The sequence below is a fragment of the Scyliorhinus torazame genome, chromosome 4 (genome assembly GCF_047496885.1).
Source record: "Scyliorhinus torazame isolate Kashiwa2021f chromosome 4, sScyTor2.1, whole genome shotgun sequence".
Classification (NCBI taxonomy): domain Eukaryota; kingdom Metazoa; phylum Chordata; class Chondrichthyes; order Carcharhiniformes; family Scyliorhinidae; genus Scyliorhinus; species Scyliorhinus torazame.
The window spans coordinates 248,535,482-248,560,902 of record NC_092710.1 but is presented as its reverse complement, the minus strand read 5'-3'; the positions used below and the strand labels follow the sequence as shown (position 1 = coordinate 248,560,902).

Sequence of the window (25,421 nt, the reverse complement as noted above, 5' to 3'; positions counted from 1 at the left end):
TTTGCCTTGGGGATATAGATATCTTTATCTCTTCATATACCTGACAGATCTGAGTTAGACTGCTGGCTACCCATAGTACAGAAACAATGAGTTATTTTCACAGTTTTTTGCTTCTGAGTGGATTAATTTTCGGAGAAAAGCAGTGGAAACATCAACTTCTACTAATCAGCGCAGAGGCAGGCGTGAAGCAGGTTTTGCACCTGCTGGTGTCATGTCCATGGAAATAAAATTCAAGAACGAAAGAGAAAAAAAAGGAAAAAAGCATAAATACTTTTATTTGGCATCTTTCACAGCAAATGAGATACTTTAAACAGATATGAAATATCAAGCCCCATGCTGTTGGCATCAACTTGACCCATACTGACCATCCAGCTAATTGAACCAACCTGCTGTGGCAACATGCACTTTTCATAGAATTTACAGTGCAGAAGGTGGCCATTTGGTCCATTGACTGCACCGGCCCTTGGAAAGAGTACCCCACTCAACCACACACCTCCTTCACCCCATCCCATTAGCCTAGTAACCCCAATTAATCTTTTTGGAAACTAAGGGTAATTTAGCATGGCCAATGCACCTAACCCGCACATCTTTGGACTGTAGGAGGAAAACGGATGACCCGGAGGAAACTCAAGCGCACACACGGAGAATGTGCAGACTCCACACAGACAGTGACCCAAGCCGGGAATCGAACCTGGGACCCTGGAACTGTGAAGCAACTGTGCTAACCACTATGCTACCGTGCTGCCCATCTGTTGTAGTCCAGTGTCCTGAATAGCGGTGATAGAGGCTCCAATTTTATTTTCAACTTGTGGCTGACCAGGAAACTCTCCTGTTCTTACCACCTGCCATTAGAATGTTTTTTGAAGGATTTACAAGTTGATACTCAACCGATCAATTCACTAAAAGAGAGAGCACAAGTACATCTAATAGTAATCAAAATTGAGGAATTTTGATCATTCAAGTAGGATAAAAACTACAGTAACTAGTCAGCATAAATTTCAGGTCACCATCAAAAGTATATTTTCATACAAGGATATTTTTAGGATGTGAAATGGTGAATAACACAGATTGAAGCAAAATATGTTACTGCTTTAAAAGGTATGTGTGAATATTTGAAAAAGAAATTAAGGTGGTAATGGGACCACTCAAAGTAAACAAATTGGTATCTCTTTTACTGCACAATTCTTTGATTTCATAGAGAGTCTCAATCCAGTTCCTAATTAGCAGTGGGTTTTTTAAGCATAAAACATTAAGCATTCAACTATTAATCAGCAGTGTCATTCAGGTGGATATAAGGAGTTTGATGTAGGAAATTAGGGAGAAATTGCTCTGCTGGTACACCAGAAGTTGTAATTGAAAGTCATCAGGCTGAATTTTCTCAAACTTACGTTTTTCCAGATGTCAGGGCCATTTTCGGGTCACATACCTGATCGCTGCATTAGTGATCCTCCCAGATTTTCTTTAGCCGAGAAACCCAATTAGGAGCCACCTCCAATCTTCCTGACCAGTTAGTGGGACATGCAAAATTATTTTCCATGTCCATATCTATAGAATCCCTAGTGTGGAAAGAGGCCATGGGCAGATTGGGTCTGCATCGACCCTCTGAAAGAGCACCCCACCTTGGCCCAATTCCCCGCCCTATATGCCACATAAAAGACTGATCCAAAAGGTGAGATTGCAGGGAATTGGGGGTAGAGTACTAGACTGTATTGAGGATTGGCTGACTGACAGAAAGCAGAGGGTTGGGATAAATGGGTCCTTCTCTGGTTTGCGAACTGTAGCTAGCGGGGACTGCAGGGGACATCAACTGTTGACAATTTATATAAATGATCTGCAAGCAGGGGCAGGGGTGTAACATAGCAAAATTTGTGGATGATACTAAAATAAGTGGGAAGGCAGGCAATGAAGAAGAGATAAAGATTTTACAGATGGATATAGATGAGCTAGGAGACTGGGCCAAAATTTGGCAGATGGAATTTAATGTGGATAAGTGTGAGGTTATCCATTTTGGCCGAAAAAAATAGAAAGGCACATTATTATCTAAATGGAAAGCAAATTCAAAATGCGTCTGGGCAGAAAGATCTCGGTGTCTTTGTTCAAGAATTGCAGAAAGTCGGTTTGCAGGTACAGCATGTAATTAAAAAGGCAAATGACTCCGATACCTGCAGCTTAAAACTTCCTACAGAAGGAGACAAGGACGTACCCGTGACCACCACCACAGACACTTAGAAGAGCTACTGGACGCAAACATCCTAGGCAGAGGGAACTGGAGTGCATGTACGAACAACTGCTAGAGAGGGCCAACACTGAACTGGATACGGAAAGGAGGAAATGGGAGGAAGACTTGGGGTTCGAGATATGGTGGGGATTCTGAAGCGAAGCACTGCACAGAGTCAACTCTACTTCCACAAGCGCAAGGCTCAACCTAACGCAGCTAAAAGTGGTACACCGAGCCCATTTGACCAGATTCTGAATGAGCAGGTTCTTCCTGGAGGTGGAGGATAGATGTGAGCGGTGCACACATGTTCTGGCCTTGCCCCAGACTTGTTGGGTACTAGACGGACAGCCTTCTTCGAGGCAATTTCCAAAGTGGTAGGGATGAGCATGGAGCCATGCCTGAAAGTGGCAGTCTTCGGGGTATCAGACCAGCCAGATCTCTTCATGGGGAGGAGGGCAGACACCCTTGCCTTTGCCTCCCTGATCGCCCACTGTAGAATCCTGCTTGGTTGGCGATCAGCAGCACCACCTAAAGCTGCAGACTGGCTGTCCGACCTATCACAATTTCTCCAAATGACAAAAATCAAATTCACCATCCGTGGGTCGGAAGAGGGCTTCCACAAAACAGGGGAGTCATTCACCTGACTGTTCCGAGACCTGTTTGTGGCCAACACATAAATAAATAGCCAGTGGCCAGGGAGAAATAACCAGGACAAGACAGAAAGAGGAAAGCGAGAGAGGACCGGGGGGTATGGGAGCAAGGTGATGGGAGCAAGGTATGGGAGCAAAACCCAGCACGAAAGAATGGGGGGCAGCAGTGAAGAAGGGGAGAAGGGAGAGGGGAGCTGGGGGGAGGGTTGATAGGGAGGATTGTAGGCTGAGCCAGACGGCGACAGGCTAAATAGAGAAACCTAGGAAGAAGTCTTTGTGTACAGTACAATAAATGAAAACAAACGGCAATGTATATAATTTTGAAAATGGCAATAAAAAGATTTTTTTTTAAAAGGCAAATGGAATGTTTGCGTTTATTACAAAAGGACTGGAGTGTAAAAGTAGAGAAGTGTTATTGCAGTTGTATAGGGTGTTGGTGACACCACATCTGGAGTATTGTGTCCAGTTTTGGTCTGCTTATTTGAGGAACGATGTGGTGGCATTGGAGGTAGTTCAGAGGAGGTTCACCAGATTGATTCGGGGGATGCAAGAGATGACGTATGAGGAGAGATTAAACAATTTGGGCTTATACGCGCTGGAATTTAGAAGAATGCAAGGTGGAATCTGATCAAAGTATATAAAATACTAAAAGGGATTGATAAAGTAAACGTAGACCAAATGTTCCCTCTTGCGGAGCAATCTAGAATGAGAGGTCACAGATATAGGTTGAGAGGCAGTAGATTTAGAACTGAGATGAGGAAGAACTACTTATCGCAGAGGGTGGTGAATTTGTGGAACTAACTGCCCCATAGTGCGGTGGAGCCTGAGTCATTAAATGGTTTCAAGAAGGAGATGGATATATTTCTGATTCTACAAAAAGGGTAAAGGGATAAGGATAACAGGTAGTGAGGTCGATTTGAGACCAGGAAGACACAAGACATGATCTGATTGAATGGCAGAGCAGGCTCAAGGGGCTTAATTGCCTGCTTCTGACCCTAATTCCGATGATTCTATTCCTGTAATTCCCGTAATTTTGTTAGGCATGATTTCTAATTAAAGGTAGCACGGCACACTTCAGCGATACTCAGCAGGACTTCGTTTTCTTAGGTTGCAGTACTTACAAATGTGGTGAGGGAACCCAGGAAGGCTAAACCCTGAGTCACCCATTCTTGCCTGAAAGGCCACTTGAAGGGGCTGACAGACTGCAGCATGGTGAACTTTCCTAAGTCTGGAGGCAGAGAGACCACACCTCCTTCAACCAAGCAAGGTTGGATGTAGCTGAGGAAATGAACAGCAGTAATGTGTCCTTCTGACTTGGAAATAGTGAACAAGGAAGATCGAGGACCTCAGGAGGGCATGCATGACAGGTTAGTACGTGACACTGTCAGGTGCCAAGCATCACATTCTGACTTGCACAGTATTCTCTTGCACAATGTGTCTCAGATCAAACAACTTACAGCTACACTAATTCTCTCTCTCTCTGTAGGCACCTCATATGCCCATCTGAGAGCCAGCGCTCTCAATGATGCTCAGCCTCTTACCTCTCAACATCCATGCCTCGCAGTCACCATACACAAATGTGGTCAAATGCTCGTCTGAGCACAAGACATTCCAAACAATCCTATTTATTCCCTTGCTTTATTTCCTTGTGGAAGAGGAGATCACAATTTGACAAGAGCCAGAGACGGTGTGTGATGCAGGTGAGAGTGGGCTTCCAATAACAGACACTTTTCCAGCCACTGACAATGCAAGTACTCATGATCCTCTGGGAAGGCAGTCTGAGATGCAGATGTCAGCGATGACCTGCCAATGCAGGCTGAGCTAAAGGGACATTTTTTTTTGCATGTCGACGATCTACTGAGGGTCTCACCTCTTTTTTCCTGCATTTTAATGCCTGACCCCCATGCCCTGTGGGCAAAGAGAAAAGTTTACCTTAATCACAATCACATATTGTGTAATTTGTGACTTTGACACCACCCATTGGTAAAGCAGTTTCTACTGAATTCCCTATTGGATTGAAAGAACAAAGAAAATTACAGCACAGGAACAGACCCTTTGGCCCTCCCAGCCTGCGCCGATCCAGATCCTTTATCTAAACCTGTCTTCTATTTTCCAAGGATCTACTTCACTCTGTTCCCTGCCCGTTCATATATCTGTCTAGATGCATCTTAAATGATGCTATTGTGCCTGCCTCTACCATCTCCGCTGGCAAAGCGTTCCAGGCACCCACCACCCTCTGCGTAATAAGCTTTCCATGCACATCTCCCTTAAACTTTCCCCCTCTCACCTTGAAATCGTGACCCCCTTGTAAATGACACCCCCACTCTTGGAAAAAGCTTGTTGCTATCCACCCTGTCTATACCTCTCATAATTTTGTAGACCTCAATCAGGTCCCCCCTCAACCTCTGTCTTTCCAACAAAAACAATCCTAATCTACTCAGCCTTTCTTCATGGCTAGCACCCTCCATACCAGGCAACATCCTGGTGAACCTCCTCTGTACCCTCTCTAAAGCATCCACATCCTTCTGGTAATGTGGCGACCAGAACTGCACGCAGTATTCCAAATGTGGCCTAACCAAAGTCCTATACGACTGTAACATGACCTGTCGACTCTTGTACTCAATACCCCGTCCGATGAAGGCAAGCATGCTGTATGCCTTCTTGACCACTCTATCGACCTGCGTTGCCACCTTCAGGGTACAATGGACCTGAACTCCCAGATCTCTCTGTACATCAATTTTCCCCAGGACTCTTCCATTGACCGTATAGTCCGCTCTTGAATTCGATCTTTCAAAATGCATCACCTCGCATTTGCCTGGATTGAACTCCAATTGCCATTTCTCTGCCCAACTCTCCAATCTATCTATATTTTGCTGTATTCTCTGACAGTCCTCCTCGCTATCTGCAACTCCACCAATCTTAGTATCATCTGCAAACTTGCCAATCAGACCACCTATACCTTCGTCCAGATCGTTTATGTATATCACAAACAACATTGGTCCGAGCACGGATCCCTGTGGAACACCACTAGTCACCTTTCTCCATTTTGAGACACTCCCTTCTACCACTACCCTCTGTCTCCTGTTGCCTAGCCAGTTCTTATCCATCTAGCTAGTACACCCTGAACCCCATTCAACTTCACTTTTTCCATCAACCTGCCATGGGAAACTTTATCAAACGCCTTACTGAAGTCCATGAATATGACATCTACAGCCCTTCCCTCATCAATTAACTTTGTCACTTCCTCAAAGAATTCTATTAGGTTTGTAAGACATGACCTTCCCTGCACAAAGCCATGCTGCCTATCACTGATAAGTCTTTTTTCTTCAAATGTGAATAGATCCTATCCCTCAGTATCTTCTCCAACAGTTTGCCTACCACTGACGTCAAGCTCACAGGTCTATAATTCCCTGGATTATCCCTGCTACCCTTCTTAAACAAAGGGACAACATTAGCAATTCTCCAGTCCTCTGGGATCTCATCCGTGCTCAAGGATGCTGCAAAGATATCTGTTAAGGCCCCAGCTATTTTTCCCTCGCTTCCCTCAGTAACCTGGGATAGATCCCATCCGGACCTGGGGACTTGTCCACCTTAATGCCTTTTAGAATACCCAAAACTTCCCCCTTCCTTTTGCCGACTTGACCTAGAGTATTTAAACATCCATCCTTAGCCTCAACATCCGTCATGTCCCTCTCCTCGGTGAATACCGATGCAAAGTACTCATTAAGAATCTCACCCATTTCCTCTGACTCCATGCATAAATTCCCTCTTTCTCCTTATATAAGAATAAAAGGCTTTGGGATTTTCCTTAACCCTGTTAGCCAAAGATATTTCATGACCCCTTTTAGCCCTCTTTATTGCGCGTTTGAGATTTGTCCTACTTTCCCGATATTCCTCCAAAGCTTCTTCAGTTTTAAGTCACCTAGATCTTATGTATGCTTCCTTTTACATCTTATCTCGTCTCACAATTCTACCTGTCATCCATGGTTCCCTAATCTTGCCATTTCTATCCCTCATTTTCACAGGGACATGTCTGTCCTGCACTCTAATCAACCTTTCCTTAAAAGACTCCCTCATTTCAAATGTGGATTTACCCTTAAACAGCTGCTCCCAATCCACATTCCCTAACTCCTGCCGAATTTTGTTATACTTGGCCTTTCCCCATTTAGCACTCTTCCTTTAGGACCACTCTCGTCTTTGTACATGAGTATTCTAAAACTTACGGAATTATGATCGCTATTCCCAAAGTAATCACCGACTGAAACTTCAACCACCTGACCGGGATCATTCCCCAATACCAGGTTCAGCATGACCCTTCCCAAGTTGGACTATTTACATACTGCTCTAAAAAACTCTCCTGGATGCTCCTTCCAAATTCTGCTCCATCTACGCCTCCAACACTACATGTGTCCCATTCAATGTTGGGGAAGTTAAAATCTCCCATCACGACCACCCTATTGCTCCTACATTTTTCTATACTCTGTCTACATATTTGTACGTCTACTTCACGCTCGCTTTTGGGAGGCCTGTAGTAAAGTCCCAACAATGTTACTGCACCCTTCCTATTTCTTAGCTCTACCCATATTGCCTCAGTGCTCGAATCCTCCATTGTGCCCTCCTTAATCACAGCTGTGATATCATCTCTGACCAGTAATCCAACTCCTCCACCCATTTTACCTCCCTCTCTATCCCTCCTGAAGCATCTTTATATATCCCTGGGATATTTAGTTGCCAGTCTTGCCCTTCCCTCAACCAAGTCTCAGTAGTACCAATAGCATCATATTCCCAGGTATTAATCCAAGCCCTAAGTTCATCCGCCTTACCTGCTACACTTCTCACATTGAAACAAATGCACCTCAGATCACCTGTCCCTTTGCGTTCATCATCTCTTCCCTGTCTACTCTTCCCCTTAGTCACATTGAGTTTATTATCTAGTACCTTACTGGCTTTAGTTGCTGCCTCTTTACTGACCTCTAATTTCCAAATCTGGTTCCCATCCTCCTGCCACATTAGTTTAAAACCTCCCAACTGTGTTAGCAAAAGCACCCCCTAGGACATTGGTTCCAGTCCTGCCCAGGTGTAGACCATCCGATTTGTAATGGTCCCACCGCCCCCAGAACCGGTTCCAATGTCCCAGAAATCTGAACCTCTCCCTCCTGCACCATGTCTCAAGCCACGTATTCATCCTGACTATTCTTGAATTTCTACTCGGGTGACTGTCTCGTGGCACTGGTAGCAATCCTGAGATTACTACCTTTGAGGTCCTACTTTTTAACTTATCTCCTAACTCCCTAAATTCTGATTGTAGGGCCTCATCCTGTTTTTTACCTATATCGTTGGTGCCTATATGCACCACGACAACTGGATGTTCACCCTCCCCCTTCAGTATGTCCTGCAGCCGATCTGAGACATCCCTGACCCGAGAGGCAACATACCATTCCGGAGTCTCGTTTTCAACCACAGAAACGCCTGTCTACTCCCCTTACGATTGAATCCCCTATGACTATAGCCCTGCCAGTCTTTTTCCCGCCCATCTGTGCAGCAGAGCCAGCCACGGTGCCATGAGCCTGGCTACTACTGCCTTCGTCTGGTGAATCATCTCCCCCAACAGTATCCAAAACGGTATACCTGTTTTGGAGGGAGATGGCTGCAGGGGACATATGCACTGCCTTCCTGCTCTTTCTCTGCCTTTTGGTCACCCGTTCCCTGTCTCCCTCACCAATCCTAATCTACAGTGTGACCAACTCACTGAACGTGTTATCCACGACCTCAGCATCGCGCATGCTCCAAAGTGAGTCCATCCGCAGCTCCAGAGCCGTCATGCGGTCTAACAGGAGCTGCAGCTGAACACACTACCCGCACATGAAGGAGTCAGGCGCATCGGCCGCGACCCTGAACTCCCACATTGAGCACGAGAAGCATAACACGGGTCTGGGATCTCCTGCCATTTTTCACTTTACCTTAACTGATTACAAATATAATATCAAATAATGAATAAGTGAAAGGAATAAAGATTTTACTTACCAATCACAATACTTACCAACACACGAAGAGTTAAATTTCTCCCAGCTACTGCTAATTGGAGCACTTTCCTTACCAGCCAATCAGGCCACTGCTTTGCTGTGATGTCGCTCTTCAAGGCAAGTTTTTAAAGAGGTAAACTTACCTTCCCGACAGACCCCTGGTCACTGCTCCCGCCGACAATCTGAAGGCCGCTTCTCCGGCAGCTATGTTCCCTCCGCTCTTTTATCCTGTGTCCCCGCTGCTCTCCTCACGCTCTTTTATCCTGTATCCCCGCCGCCCTCCTTGCGCTCTTTTATCCTGTATCCCCGCCGCCCTCCTTGCGCTCTTTTATCCTGTGTCCCTGCCGCTCTCCTCGCGCTCTTTCACTGTGTCCCCGCCACTCTCCTCGCGCTCTTTTATCCTGTGTCCCCGCCGCTCTCCTCGCGCTCTTTTATCCTGTGTCCCCGCCGCTCTCCTTGCGCTCTTTCACTGTGTCCCCGCCGCTCTCCTCGCGCTCTTTCACTCCCCGCCGCTCTCCTCGCGCTCTTATCCTGTGTCCCCGCCGCTCTCCTCGCGCTCTTTCACTGAGTCTCCGCCGCTCTCCTCGCGCTCTTTCACTGAGTCTCTGCCGCTCTCCTCGCGCTCTTTCACTGAGTCTCTGTCGCTCTCCTCGCGCTCTTTTATCCTGTGTCCCCGCCACTCTCCTCGTGCACTTTTATCCTGTGTCCCCACCGCTCTCCTCCCGCTCTTTTATCCTGTGTCCCCGCCACTCTCCTCACGCTCTTTCACTGAATCTCTGCCGCTCTCCTCACGCTCTTTCACTGAGTCTCTGTCGCTCTCCTCGCGCTCTTTTATCCTGTGTCCCCGCCACTCTCCTCGCGCTCTTTTATCCTGTGTCCCCGCCGCTCTCCTCGTGCACTTTTATCCTGTGTCCCCGCCGCTCTCCTCGTGCACTTTTATCCTGTGCCCCCGCCGCTCTCCTCATGCACTTTTATCCTGTGTCCCCACCGCTCTCCTCCCGCTCTTTTATCCTGTGTCCCCGCCGCTCTCCTCGCGCTCTTTTATCCTGTGTGCCCGCCGCTGTCCTCGCGGTCTTTTATCCTGTGTCCCCGCCGCTCTCCTCGCGCTCTTTTATCCTGTGTTTCCGCTGCTCTCCTCGCGCTCTTTCACTGAGTCTCCGCCGCTCTCCTCGCGCTCTTTCACTGAGCCTCCGCCGCTCTCCTCGCGCTCTTTCACTGAGTCCCGACCGCTCTCCTCGGGCTCCTTCACTGTGTCCCCGCCGCTCTCCTCGTGCTCTTATTCCTATGTCCCTGCCGCTCTCCTCGCGCTCTTTCACTTTGTCCCCGCCGCTCTCACGCTCTTTCACTGTGTCCCCGCCGCTCTCCTCACGCTCTTTCACTGTGTCCCCGCCGCTCTCCTCACGCTCTTTCACTGTGTCCCCGCCGCTCTCCTCACGCTCTTTCACTGCTTAGGGCTATCTTGTTGATGGTCATTAGCTTTGCTCTTCTTCATAAGTGGAGACATTCTACTTGTGTCTACTCTATCACACCTTCCATAATTTTAAAGACCGCTATTAAGTCAGCCTTCTGCCCTCTCCTTTCATGAGAAAAAAGAACCAGCCTGTTCATCCTGTCCTGATAAGTATACCCCCACATTTGTGATATTAACCTCAAAGATATTTTTTGCCCCTCTCCAGTGCATCTTTTCCTTTTTTTTCATATTATAGCGAACAGATTTATATGCAGTACTTCAGGTGTGGTCTGACCAAGGTTTTATACAGGTTTTGTATAACTTCCCTACTTTTTAGTTTGTGTATTAACACTTCTAGATTCCTTTGCTCCTTTGCCCCATTTAGATTTTTTTTCTAAATAATATGCAACCTCATTTTTATTTTTGTCCCAAATGTAATACCTCATTTTGCAATTCATTTGCTAATTTATATACACATTCTTCAAGTTTGATTGCTTAGTAGCTACGATGGAGAATATCCTTGTCCTGTGATGTACAATTATATATTTTCTGGCTTCCTAAAAGAACAAATTATTTGCAGTTCTAATTCAGGTGTTGAGTGAAGTTGGCAATATGCTAAACCCTGCTCCCAAGTGATGTTCTTGTTTCAGTGAATCAATAGTGATTTTGCATTGTTTTTCAGAGAAAACGGTTGATGGCTTGAAACTGAGTATTATGGTTCAGCATTGCAACTTCTGAGCCAGTTTTAATTTTCATAACATGAAATGCAAGAATGGCCTTGTTAAAATGATACCTTCACATTCAGATAGTTTCTGCTATGAACAGCAGTTCGACCTGTTCTGTCATGATATTGCTGGCACTGTACAACAGGTTATAGTGCTTTGGCACTGGCTTCCATATGTCAGCACATCTGTGAATGTTATATTCAACCAACATTCCTCGGGTCCTCAGCTACAGCAATGATCCTGCTTGCAGCAAGTTTTTCAAGGAGAAAGAGTGTATATATTTAACTGTCACATATCTCTGTATTTCATGATGGAAGGGCTTTCAAATGATACATTCACTGACATTTTCTTAATGTGGAATTTAAAGTTCACAAATGTCCAGCTACTTTACAGTGTTTTGAAATGTTGCTACTTTTAGTTGTTTTAAAAAGAAATGCACAACAAATGTTCAACACCAAAATGCCAGTAGTAGGTGTATCACTGCAACACTTCTGGAGATGGTGCACTCACCATGGTTTTGGAGAATTCCAAGGCTATTGGAACTTCTCAAGTCAAGTTGGCATGTAATGGAGTTCCCACAACTTTGGTCTTGTATTTCTCAGTAATTGATCTCGCAGAGAGGGAAATGTTGTTGACATAACTTTGAGGTGTTGCATGTTAGACGTTTTAGTTGGTGTGAAATGAAGAGTCACACCTTTTCCATTTTCCCACAGGGATTTATAGTCAATGTGACAGTCAATAGGTATATTACCCAAATCCCCTAATCCCAAAATTTCTGTCAATATCATACTTATATAAAAAGCCATATCCACCGCCTCTACAAGGGTTCTTGTTCCTTTTCACCAAACACCATTTATTTCACTTCCACAGCCTCTGTACAAATTTCTTAACAATACACCACCCTGCCAGAGGCCACCTGAAGCCCCTTTACATATCAGTGTCAATTAATGGATACTTAACATGAATGTGACAACTAATTGCAATGTCTCTTAACCCATTACTTAACAGTCTCCCCTTCCTTGGAGAAAAAAATAATAATTAGGTGAAAACAAAATTTCAAGAAACTCAAAAACACACACGTGATGTCCCCCCCTTTTTTTTTTGTTTGGACGAGAAAGAAAAAGAAAACAGTCACAGAAACAAGCACCCTTCATTAACAATATCCAAAAGTTTCTGTGAACTCGCCCCTCTTTTCGTAAAACAGTCTGACAGTTGATAGCTCCTGTCGACCCATTTAATTTTTGTTATTTCCCCTCTGTCCAACATCTGCTTCAAACTTGCGATGTCTATCCGTAACCTCTTTTCATTGACACTTTTTGTAGAGTGCACATTTTCCCACAGGGATTTATTGTCAATGTGACAGTCAATAGGTATATTACCCAAATCCCCTAATCCCAAAATTTCTGTCAATATCATACTTATATAAAAAGCCATATCCACCGCCTCTACAAGGGTTAACGTCTCAGCAGCCAAAGTGCTTTTTACCACTCTCCTTATTTTCTTTGTTTCCCACACAAGTGGGCAACATTTACCATTGTTCCCCAAAAGGAAAATTATAAAACCTCCTGCGCTTGAAACCCCATCACATAAATTTGCATAGGACGCATCACTATAAACTGAGTTTCAAGTGCTTAAGGTCACCTAAAACCGGGAACTTCAAAACACACTCCTGCATTTTTAGTTTGGCCAACGCTTTATTTGCTCTTATTATGTCTTCCACTAACTCACATCCGGTCTAGTCTGTCTACCTAACCAGTTCAGTTGCCCAATTAAACTTCGCAGTTGCTCTTTTTCTATCTTTGAAACCATTGCGTCTTTTTGTGAAACTCAGCCACGACTAATTGCTATTGGGGTGATGCTTTCCAAATAAGATTGCTGACGTAAAGTTGCCCCTAACTTAGTCTGTCCAATTTCCAGTCCAATATATTTAAATGCACCGGAAGCCTGACTTCCAACCCTTAATTCTTTCCTCAAACCAGAGATTACAATAGCTTCAAAATCACTAGTCCCTCCCCACAAAAAATCATCTACATGCATCATAAAAATGCCAGAAAGATTTCCTTTATAGTGCCAGTAAAACATTGCAGGATCTGCTTTCAACTGGCAACAGCCTAACTTTAACAAAACTGACCTTACTGAAAAATACCAGACTCTAGATGCATCATTTAATCCATATACACATTTGTTCAACTTCCAGAGTACCCCTTCTGTGTTAGCTGCTTCTTTAGGAGGACGGAGAAAAATGTCTCTCTGGAGCTGATGCCCCTGCAAAAAGGTAGCTTTTATATCTATAGATTTGCATTCCAATGCCTTTGTGGCTAATAGAGCCAAGAAGATCTTTTAAATAACCTTTCCTGCTGTAGGTGAATCTACCCTTAAATCCTGATCACCTACGTTTTCTTCAAATTCCCTTACCACAAGCCTGGCATTTGCCTTATAAGTTCCGGAAGAACCTTTTCTGTGCAAATCCATCTGTGGGATAGAGCTCTTTGTCCCCCTATCCGGTACTTCCGTGTATACCCCAAATTCACTCCAACTATGCAATTCTTGCTGTTTAGCTTCTTCAATAACTTTTTCATCTAATTTATTTGAAGCCACCAAAATCTCACGTGCATGTGGGCTTCTACTCCTATTAGTATTCGTAGTCTTACTCATGTTCCGAGATCTTGACAAACTACGTCCCCTCTCCCGCCTGGTATCTCGTTCTGTACTGCTACTGCTTGATCTTTCCCTTCTGCTGTGGGATGTCCTTTCAATAGTTTGCGACCTTTTCCTGCGGACCTGTTCACTATCCGATGTACTATCTGAACTGGCACTGCGTCTCTGTGCCCTCCATTTTTGAACTTCGTTTTCCCAATCCCATTGTCTTGACTTCTTCCCCTGAATGCTGCACATTCAACCAATGTTTATACTTTCCAGTGGCCTTCCCTGCTCTACTAATAACAGTTGCAGCCTTCCATTGACTAGACCCTTCAGGCAAGTAAGTCACTTTTGTACCAACTTTTGGCAGTTGCCCTTTCGGAAAAATGGCCTGTTTTAATTCACCAGAAGTGTTGTGTTCCTCCACAGAAACCCTGTCTATATCAGTTAATTGGTCCTCATAGTTCTGTAACACATGCGTACCAGATGACTCTGGTTCCTCGTCATGTCTGTCTGCTCTGTCTAAATTTGAAAATTTGTAATCTGTACCCATTATCCTTGATGAATGGAGCCTAACAGTTTGATTACCATGTTGCAAAATAATTGTTTTGTCATCTATGCCTATGATCTTCCCTGGGCCTTTCCATTCATTAGAATTGTCTCTCTTATAGTATACCATGTCTCCTTGCTGAAAAACGGCATCTGATGGCTGTACGTCATGTCTTAAAGCTCTGCGAATTCTTTCAGAGACTTCTGCTTCCAAAAAAGCTTTTCTACTGCTATGTAATGCATTTAAATGTTCAGCAGAACCAGAGCTAATTGTAGTCCCCTCCCAAGCTGGAGGCTGGTCATCCAAAATGGACGGAATTTTAGGATTTATATCAAACACTAATTGATAAGGACTATAGCCCCCAACCATCTGCAATGAATTCTTTGCATGTACTGCCCATGCTAAAGCTGAATTTAGCCTGCAATTTTGTCGATCTGCCAAATTTTTCCGAAGCATGTCATCGATGACAGCATGATTTCTTTCACAGTCACCATTACTAAATGGGCTTTCTGCAGCCGTATTCATAACTCTGATATTCATGTTTTCACACATATCCCTAAACTCATCATTAGCAAATCCTCCCCCATTGTCTAAGGAATTTTGCCGGTGGACCCATTCCTGTCCCTATCCATTTTCCACGATTTGATCCAGAATTACTCTCTTTTCTTTACTTCGTACAATCGTTGATTGACTAAATCTGGTTGCCAAATCTACAAAATGCAAAATAAATATATTATTTGCTTTATCCCAGATCTTAAGGTCCATGGCCACAATGTCGTTAAAATCCCTGGCCAAAGGTAGGGTTACTATCGGTCGTGCTGGTGTCCTTCTGTACTTCCTACAAACTTCACAGCAGTCACTAATCTGTTCTATCAGTTTAATATAGTCATCATCCCTTACCCCTACATCCTTTAATAAATTGTTCAGCCTCCGAGGAGACGGATGTGCAAATTGCCTATGCAGTTTTAATACCACAAGCTTTTTATCAGCTAAAGTCCCATTTTCAACTGTCATTAACACATCCTTAACCACTGTACTTGAAAAATTATTTGTCAGTAATGGAATACAATAGTGTCCCGACTGTGTAACTTGTAAGTTCACAGTCTTTCCAAAAACTGTTGCCTTATCCTGTTCCATATCCAGTTTCACGTGTGCTTTCTTCATCGATGGTCTGCTCAGAAGCAAAGGTATCTCACTTGATACAACATCCGTGCTAATGAAATGATTCACTCCGGCAATATTGCAAGGGATCACCACTCTTTTCAGCGACTTCAGAGTATTATCATCCCCAAACCTGAAACTTGTGGAACTTTCAAATTCCTTAACCTTGTTGCGATTTTCAGCATTCAAAGAGTCCAGGTAACATTTTAACCAGTCAATTCCACACACAGTAGATGTGCAGCCACTGTCCAATACAGCACAGTTGAAGGATTCTGCAACCAACACCCTCATAACCGGCGTAAAACTGCTTGTCAATAGGACAATGCCTTCTTTCTGGTCACTATCTTTTTCTCTTTTTCCTCTTCTGACTCTTCCGTGTCATGTGTCGCTTCAAACACTCTATCATAACGAGTTGAAAGCATAATGGTATTGAGAGTCACATTGAAAACATCGATTTATCATACCCCGTGCATTTCTGGGGATCATCTTCCTATTGTAGGTTCTAACTGGGTTTCTGTCTTCATAATTTCCTTGCCTCGGTCTCCGTCTATAGTCTTGAGCCCTGTTCGTAGCCATACGATTTTGCCATCCTGTTACTAGTGTATCTTCCATATTCTGCCTTATTGCAGGCTGACCTATTTGGGTCATCAGAGCCATCGAAATCGAATGTTTCCCCAGAAAGTTTTGGACACCTTTTGTCATCTGTTCAAATAAGCTATCCTTATCAGTAAACTGAACTCCTGTCAAAACCAGGAGCCTATCCACTCTAGAACAGTCAAGTAATTTAGAGGCCAACACTGACTGTGGAAATTCCAGATTGTGTTTCTGCAGCCTTTTATATAGTCTGCCAAATTCCATTATATAGTCTTCCATGGAGATATCCTCCATTTTCTGAAACTTATCAAAATCCGACCATGCTTCATATGCACTTAACAAGTCATCTTTCTTATAAATCTTATCCATAGAATGTAATAAAGTCTCCAGACCTTCTTCTGTGTCTAACTCTCCCAATTCCAGCCCAGAAAGCACTTTGTTTCGGATTTTACTGCCATATGGTAGAGAAAGAGCAAATGCCATACCTTGATTTCTCTTTCCCAAAGCAGTTACTTTAGTCCACATAACTACTGCACTTCTCCATTGGTCGTACGATTCCCTTTCAGAACATAAGGGAGGATAGTCATATCCAGCCATCTTTATCCTGGGTTCAGCCATGTATCTTTTTTGTTTTTCCTTCTCACTAACTCCTTGGTTTGATCAGGAAAAGTTGTATCTTTCAAACCTTCACATTTGTACAGCAACCATCCTCTGCTACCATTGTTAGACTTTTTAGTTGCTGTGAAATGAAGAGTCTAAAGTTCTTGTTCCTTTTCACCAAACACCATTTATTTCACTTCCACAGCCTCTGCACAAAACTCTTAACTACACACCACCCTGCCAGAGGCCACCTGAAGCCCCTTTACATATCAGTGTCAATTAATGGATACTTAACATAAATGAGACAACTAATTGCAATGTCTCTTAACCCATTACTTAACGTTGCAGTCTATATACTGCCTTTGGTGATGTGGAGAGAATGAATATTGACCAGGTTATACAGGAGATTTGAAGCCAATTACTTTTGTTACTTGAAGGATGACCACCAGACAAACTAGAAGGACAAGAAAGGTAGTGTGAGACCTCCTTGAATGCATCTCACTAAATTTAGTTCTGAATACTGATGGGAGTGATAGTTCATTTCAGGGGTGCAGCCAGAGTCAAGTCCACTCCTGGCAGCACGGTAGCATTGTGGGTAGCAAAATTGCTTCACAGCTCCAGGGTCCCAGGTTCAATTCTGGCTTGGGTCACTGTCTGTGCGGAGTCTGCACATCCTCCCCGTATGTGCGTGGGATTCCTCCGGGTGATCCGGTTTCCTCCCACAGTCCAAAGATGTGCAGGTTAGGTGGATTGGCCATGATAAATTGCCCTTAGTGTCCAAAATTGCCCTTAGTGTTGGGTGGGGTTACTGGGTTATGGGGATAGGGTGGAGGTGTTGATCTTGGGTGGGGTGCTCTTTCCAAGAGCTGTTGCAGGCTCGATGGGCCGAATGGCCTCCTTCTGCACTGTAAATTATGTGATCACAGGACGTTAGCTACACAGGGTGGCAGGAGCAAGATTGAGAAAGCAATTGTGACAGGATTCTATAACTAGATGGTAGACCCGTTTTTTTTTTTTTTGCAATAGCAGATTGGTTCCAGGTGCCAGGATCAAGGATGTCACTGAGTAGCTGCAGAACTCTCCAAGAAGTTGTGGATCATATCGGTGTCAATAGCATAGAAAGAGCGATAAAGGTCCTGTCGCCAGATCTTAGGGTGTTAGTCGGGAGACTAGCAATGGTAGTAATGTCTGGATTATTCCCAGTGCCACGCACTAGTGAAATATGATATAGCAGAGGACCTGCAGGAAGGATGTGAGGGTCATTGAGAAACTGCAGAAGAGATTTACCAGAATGGTTCTGGGGATTAGTGATTTCAGCTACAGTGTTAAATTGGAGAATCTAGGCTTGTTCTCCTTGGAGCAAAGGAGATTGAGCGGAAATCTGATAGAGGTGTATCGGATTATGACAGGTTTAGATAAAGTAGACCACGGTGGCTCAGTGATTAGCACTGCTGCCTCACAGCTCCAGGGTTCCAGGTTCAATTCCAGACTCATGTTACTGTCTGTGTGGAGTTTGCTCCTTCTCCCTGTGTCTGCATGGGTTTCCTCCAGCGCAGGAGGCCATTTGGCCCATCGAGTCTGCACCGGCCCTTGGAAAGAGCATCCTACTTAATCATATATCACCACCCTATCCCCGTAACCCAGTAACCCCATCCAACCTTTTGGACACTAAGGGCAATTTAGCATGGTCAATCCACTAACCTTCTTTGGACAATGGTAGGAAACTGGAGCACCTGGAGCGGTGCTCCAGTTTCCTCCCACAAGTCCCGAAAGACGTGCTTGTTAGGTGAATTGGACATTTTGAATTCTCCCTCTGTGTACCTAAACAGGCGCTGGAGCATGGCGACTAGGGTATTTTCACATTAACTTCATTGCAGTGTTAATGTAAGCCTACTTGTGACAATAAAGTTTATTATTATTATTAAGAATGAAGGTTAAGGTGTCCAGACTATGTGCCTGCTAAAGCAGTAAGTAAGTGGTCATATGGGCAGCACGGTAGCACAGTGGTTAGCACTGTTGCTTCACAGCGACAGGGTTCCAGATTCAATTCCCGCTTGGATCACTGTCTGTGCGGAGTCTGCACGTTCTCCCCGTGTCTGCGTGGGTTTCCTCCGGGTGCTCCGGTTTCCTCCTCCAGTGCAAAGATGTGCAGGTTAGGTGGTTGACCATTCTAAATTGCCCTTGGTGTCCAAAAAATAGGTTAGGTTACTGGGTTAGGGGGATAGGATGGAGGTTTGGGCTTAGGAAAGGTGCTCTTTCCAAGGGCCGATGCAGACTCGATGGGCCGAATGGCCTCCTTCTGCACTGTAAATTTGTGATTCTGTGAAAAGGTGAGGTCATGATTAATTTTAACCATTTATTTGTTAACCGAGAGGTGTCTAATGCAACGTTGTTAGGATTGCTGGAGATCCCTGGAGTGTGGATAATTCATAGGGGAGTGGTATTTAGTCTTAGCTAAGCAGGTCATGGAACATTGTGGGATAGAAATTATGTAATCAATGGGACGAGCCAGGTCTGTAGTTTTGGAGTTTGATATAGGTATTACAGGCTGCAATTGAACAGCAACTTTGCCAACTGTTAGGATGAGCGTGCCTCTGACAAGACAGAAGGGTTTTCAGGTTGCTCTTGAAAGGTTCTCTCTCCAAAAAGTCTCTACACAGATAAGAAAGTAAAACTGTTAATTTTATTTATAACACTTGAGCTGTATTGGGGTTGCTTGGTTGGAATATTTATAGTGAAGTTGTAAGACGTAAGTTTGCGTTTTTCCTTGTGATTAAGAACTGTTTAATTGACCATTGTAAAACTATTTTCTTTGATGTTAATGTGGTTAAACTCTGTGTTTAAATTAAAGTTTATTTCGATAAAAAAGATACCTGGGCTGAAGTATCCTTTCTTCAAGTTTTACAAATTTTTTAAAAGTATTTGGCGTTCTTGTCTGGAATCCTAACAAATGTTGTGGTCTGGTCCGGGATCTTAACATACGCCAGTGGGAAATCATGTCAGCGTCAAACCCACTTGATAAAGTGCCATGCACAAGGACGCCCTCGGTTCACCAGTGACTTTGAGGTGAGTGCAACAAAGGCTATCTGCCATTGTGCTGCACTGCTCCCACTGCGCTGAGCAGCACTCTGACGGTTCCTGCCTTCTATCTCCATGCTGAACTGGATCCATGGGCCCTCCTGTGTCACTGTCTTGTTCACGACTGTGCCTGGAGTTGGAGAATGCAGGGGTCTCCTTCTTCCACCGATGCCACATGCCAGTGTCGATCTGGACACCATCGTGCTGGTGAACTCAATGCAGCCGCAACAACAAAGGTCCAAAGTTCGACCGGGTGGAGTGCGAGGTGAGGTCGGAGGTGCTGTGGCATGACAAAGACGAGCTAAGACTGGGGGGCAATGTGGAAGGTGGGTTGTGCAAGGAGGGGGAGGGAAAGGCCTAGGGCTCACAATGGCAGGCAGGGACAAGGATGTGGATGAAGATGTTGAACAATAGAAGGCACAGGGAAGAGCGAAGGGAGGGTAGTTGGACCCCAACAAGGTTGCATGAAACGCAGGGGTGTCAAATGGATAGTACATGTATTATCGGGAGGGAATGAATGCAGATTTCAGATTATCGGTTGGGGGCCTGTTAGTGTGGACATGAGGGAAGGTTCACACAAACATTGAACAGATCGGCGCTGCAGTGGTTTGTGAAGTTTACTGTTCTTAGTTCTCTTTGTAAATGGGAAATATGCAAAAGCTCCCATTTAAGTTCAGGGGCTGACAGACTAGAATCACAGTGTGCAAACATTCCTGTTGGGAAAAGCAAAGGAGTCACAAATGATGGGTGCTAAGTGGAGTATTGGAAGACCGCTAAGCTGGGCTCTCATGCTTCTTGAAAAGCATACTCACTTGGTGCCACTACAATGGCCAGGGTCTAGGTCAATTATACAGGATGCACACACCCTTGCCCTGGAAGCAACAGCGAGCCAGTTTTCTGATTGTGCTTTTTAAAGGGATAAGCACAACTAAATAACCTCACGTCAAGATTGGAAAAGCCACATCGTGGAAGACAATAATGTAGCCTTGGATAATGAAGGCTCTAGTGAAGGTGACACAGCTGCATCAATTGTGCCATCCCATCAGTGAAGGGGGGTCGGGGGTTAACAATAAAGGCCATTGCCCAACTGCTCCCATAGCTCTTGCTCACACCATTTTTCTCGCACCCTTTAATCATTCTGATCTTCAGTATCTCTTTTTCAGAGGGGAGGCAGAAGTGAAAATGGAATCACTAGTCCCAGGAACTATTATTTAAATCTTCATTTGAAGCAGGAGGTGAAGGAGGGAAAGGCGGCTGTACGGTCGGCTCCAGCTGGAGTCACTGCATGGAGACAAGGCCAGGGGGAGCAGAGGCTCAGACTGCAGACATGACTGGCAATGCCAAGGTTTATCGTCCAAGAGTGTCCTTTCTACAAACGAGTGAGAGGCAGTGGAGGACAAGGCTGAGATCGTCTAGAGATCTGGGCCATCACATATTCTACATGTTCCGAGAAAACATGACGCCATATGGTTTGAGGCTTCCCTCTGCCAGTGGCCCTAAAAGTGACGGCCGCTCAATTTATTTGCCTCTGGGTGTTTCCAGGCTGCAATTGACATTTCACCATCAGCAATACATTGGTGCATTTATGATGTGATACCCTTTTAAGAAGGGCTCATCATTATGTGAATTGATCAGGGATAGCCGGGCTCAAAGATTCATGGGATTCGCAGTTATCTCTGGATCCCCAAGAATGTAGTGTTTCCAGGAGCCAGGTTGGCACTGTCAGGGATTGGACCCGGGGACCTTACCAGGTAGAGGGAGGGGAATGAGGAACATTCCCAGGGGCCTTTGAGGGGTGGTGGGTTACAAAAATGGGGAGGTGTGGGGGGAAGATCGGGGCAACCTTCCAAAATTGTGTCCCGATCGAAGCTTGCCAGAAGAAATCACTCTTTAAGTGCAACCTCAGTAGAGACTCTCCCCGAGGCCAAAACAAAGGGCAAAGTGGCCTAGAATAGCTGTAGAAGCCGAGAAATAGCCCGCTAAACGCACCCAAAACTGGACATGGAAATTTTTCATGTCAATTGTGCCCAATAATAAAATTATTATATTAAGGGATTTCAGCTTCCCCAACATGAATTAGATGGTCACTTTGTAAAGGGTTCAGAGAGAGCAAATTTCTTGAAATGTTTTTAAAAGAGCTATTTATGTCAACATGCCGAAGGTCCAACAAGGGATGGTGCAGTGCTGGACTGAGTTCTGGGGAACAAAGCCAGCCAAATGTTCGAGGTAGCAGTGGGGGAGCATTTTAGAGACAGTGACCCAACACTGCCGTTTAAATTTGTCATAAAAAAGGGGTTTCGATTGGGGGAAGGCTGATTTTATTAAAATGAGGTTAGGATCTGTTCAAAGTAGACAGGGAACAGCTACTTCGGGTAAATCTACAGCAGAACTGTGGGGAGTGTTCAGAATGGAATTGGCAAGAGTACAGGTCCAATATGTTTCCTTTAGGGTGAAATATCGGAGTAACAAGTCCAGAGAATCCTGCATGTCTAGGAATATTCAGGATTGGAGAAGAAGGAAAAGAGGCTAACAGGTACAGAGGCAGAATATCTACAGAGGCCCTCGTATAGTATAGAAAGTGCAGGAGAGAACTCAAAGAAGCAATTAAGAGAGCAAAGGAGGAGGTGAAAAAGCACTGTCGGGTAAGATTAGGAAAAATTCCAAGATATTCCATAAGTATATAAAGGGGAAAGAGGGTAACCAGGGGAAGTGTAGGTCTCATTAGGGACCATGTGACTAATCTGTGTTGAACCGGGTGACATTGGTAGGGTATTAAACGAGTACTTCGCATCGGTCTTCACTTCGGAGAAGGAGGGTGTAGGTGCAGAATTCAGATAGATGGACTGTGAGGTTCTTAGCAGTTTGACATAAGGAATGAGGAGGTACTGGAGGTTTTGTCAGGCTTAAAAGTGGGCAAATCCCCAGGTCCAGATGAGTATTATCCCAGGCTGCTGTGGGAGGCACAGGAGGAAATTACAGGGTACTCTGGCTCAAGTTTTCAATTCTTTGGCCACAGGGAAGGCACCAGAGGCCTGGAGGACAGATCATTTGGTTACAGTTTTCAAGAAGAGTGGTAGAGATAAACCAGGGAATTACAGACCAGTGAGTCTCATATCAGTGGTTGAGAAACTACTGGAGAATATTCTGAAGGACAGTATGAATCTCCACTTGGAGAGTTAAGCAGCATGACTTTGTCAGAGGGAGGTCATGCCTATTAAATTTGCAGGGGTGGGGGGGCTGTTCGGATGCTAAGTGAGGTTGCAGATGACACTGAGATAGGCCAGGAGAATATAGATGGATTGGTAAGATGATCAGATCAGTGGCAGATGGAATTTAACCCTGAAACGTTGTGAGGTGATGCACTTTGGAAGGAATAACACAACAAGGGAGCACTCCATGAATGGCAGGACTCTAGGAAGCTCAGAGAAACCGAGGGATCTTGGGGTGTTTGTCCACAGATCCCTGGGTAGGGTAATTCAAAAGGTATACAAGACACTTGCCATTATCAGTCGTGGCATAGATTATACGAGCAGGGAGGACTGTAGAGGAAATTGGTTAGGCCACTGCTGGAGTACTATGTTCAGTTCTAGGAAGGATGTGATTGCACTGGAGGTGATGCAGCAGAGTTTCACCAGGATGTTGCCTGGGATTGAGTATTTTAGCTATGAAGAGAGGCTAAATGAGCTTGGGCTGTTTTCTTTGGAGCAGAGAGTACTGAGAGGGGCCGGATGGATCGGAAGAAGCAGTTCCCCTTAATTGTAGGCGGCATAATTTTAAGGCGAAAGGCAAGAGGTTCAGAGGGGTATTTGAGGAAAACAATTTTTACCCATGAGGATGGTGGGAATATGGGATGTATTGCCTAGGAGGATAGTTGAGACAGGACACTTTAACCTTCAAAAAGTACTTGGATGAGCACTTGAAATGTCATAATATTCAAGGCTATGGGTCAAGTGCTGGGAAGTGGGATTAGTTTTTTTTTAATTTCGAGTACCCAATTATTATTTTTTCCAATTAAGAGGTAATTTAGCATGGTCAATCCACCTAAACGGCACATCTTTGGGTTGTGGGGTTGAAACCCACGCAGACACGGGGAGAATGTGCAAACTCCATACAGACAGTGACCCAGGTCCTCCGCGCTATAGGCAGCAGTGCTAACCACTGCACCATCATGCCGCCTTTGGGGAGTCGGATTAGTGTCTTTTTTTTTGTCAGTGTAGGCATATGGGTTGAAGAACATAATTTGTACTGCATGATTCTATGAACTATCTTCCTTTTTGCTAGGTGTGACTCCAATCAATGTAGCACTTTCCCCCGAATCCCATTGACTCCATTTTAGCTAGGGAACCTTGATGCCAAACTTGTTAAATGTTGCCTTATTGTCAAGGATAGTCACGCTCTCTTCGCTTCTTGAATGCAGCAGTTTTGTTCATGTTTGGAGTGAAGCGATAATGAGGTTGGGGTTGAGTGGTCCTGGCGAAATCCAACCTGAGCGTCAGTGAGAAGGTTATTGTTGAGTAAGCGCTGCTAGATAGCAGCTGTTGATGACATTTTTTATTACTTTGCTGATGATGGAGAGTCGACTAATTGGTCGGGTTGGATTTGTCCTGCTTTTTGTATGCATGACATACCTGGGCAATTTTTCACATTGTCGGCTGGATGCCAGTGTTGTAGCTGTACTGGAAGAACTTGGCTTGGGGGTGGCTATTTCACAAGCACAAGTCTTCAGTACTATTGCTAGAATGTTGTCAGGCCCATAGCCTTTTCAGTATCCAGTGCCTTCAGACATTTCTTGTTATCACTTGGCGTGAGTTAAATTAGCTGAAGACTGGCATCTGTCATGCTGGGGACCTCAGGAGGAGACTGAAATTCATCATCCACCTGACACTTATTGCTGAAGATTGCTGCAAGTGCTTCAGCCTTGTCTTTTGCATTGATGTGCTGGCCTGCCCCACCATTAAGGATGGGAATATCTGTGAAGTCTCCTCTGCCTGTTGTTTAATTGTCCACCACCATTCACAGCTGGATGTGGCAGAATTGCAGATCTTATCTCTGATCTATGAGTTGGGGATCGCTGAGCTCTGCACCTTCTGCTGTTTGGCATGCAAGTAGTCCTGTGATGTAGCTTCACCAGGAGACCTAAAAGTAAGGGTGTTATGCTTCAGTTATACAGGGCTGTGTCGAGACTACATCTCAAATACTGTTTTGGTCATCTTATTAAGGAAGGATGTAAGTGCGCTGGAGGCAGTTCGGAAGAGATTTACAAGATTGATATCTGGAATGAATGGGTTATCTTCAGAAGAAAGGTTAGACAAACTGGGCTTGTTTTCACTGGAACTTAGAAGAGTGAGAGATGACTTGTTAGACATGGAAAGGATGGTTCCTCTTGTGGGTTAGTCCAGAACTAGGGAGCATTGTTTTAAAATTAGGGGTCATGCTTTTAATAATAATAATAGTCACTTATTGTCACAAGTAGGCTTCAATGAAGTTACTGTGAAAAGCCCCTTTTAGGACAGCTTTTAGAAAAGCTTTTAGGACAGAGATGAGAAATCCTTTGAGCGGGATCTCTGGTGCGGCCCGTCCCTGGGATTCTCCATCTCGACAGCCAGCCAATGGAATTTCCCATTGTGGGCAGCCCCATGCCATTGGGAATCCCTGGGCTGCCAGTGCAACGGACAATCCTGACAGCGGAGAATCCAACCTTTTATCTGTGAAGGTTTTGTAACTTTGGAACT

At 44.7% G+C, this 25,421-nt stretch overlaps 1 protein-coding gene across 8 annotated transcripts in view; it reads left to right on the top strand.

Moving 5' to 3' along the window:
- usp45 (ubiquitin specific peptidase 45) overlaps window positions 1-25,421 on the top strand; it is a 362,553-nt gene that overhangs the window by 244,953 nt on the left and 92,179 nt on the right. Inside the window, exons 9-10 of one of the 8 annotated variants that reach the window (XR_011940757.1) lie at window positions 3,976-4,235; window positions 4,355-4,562. The exons of 6 other annotated variants lie outside the window; for them this stretch is intronic. Coding sequence is in view for 1 of the 2 variants with exons in the window: in XM_072499600.1 (XP_072355701.1) it covers window positions 601-775 (175 nt within the window). In the remaining variant the exon portion in view is untranslated. Of the gene's footprint in view, window positions 1-600; window positions 2,978-3,975; window positions 4,236-4,354; window positions 4,563-25,421 lie in introns of those variants that run through there. One more of the 8 variants, XM_072499600.1, reaches the window with a different exon arrangement.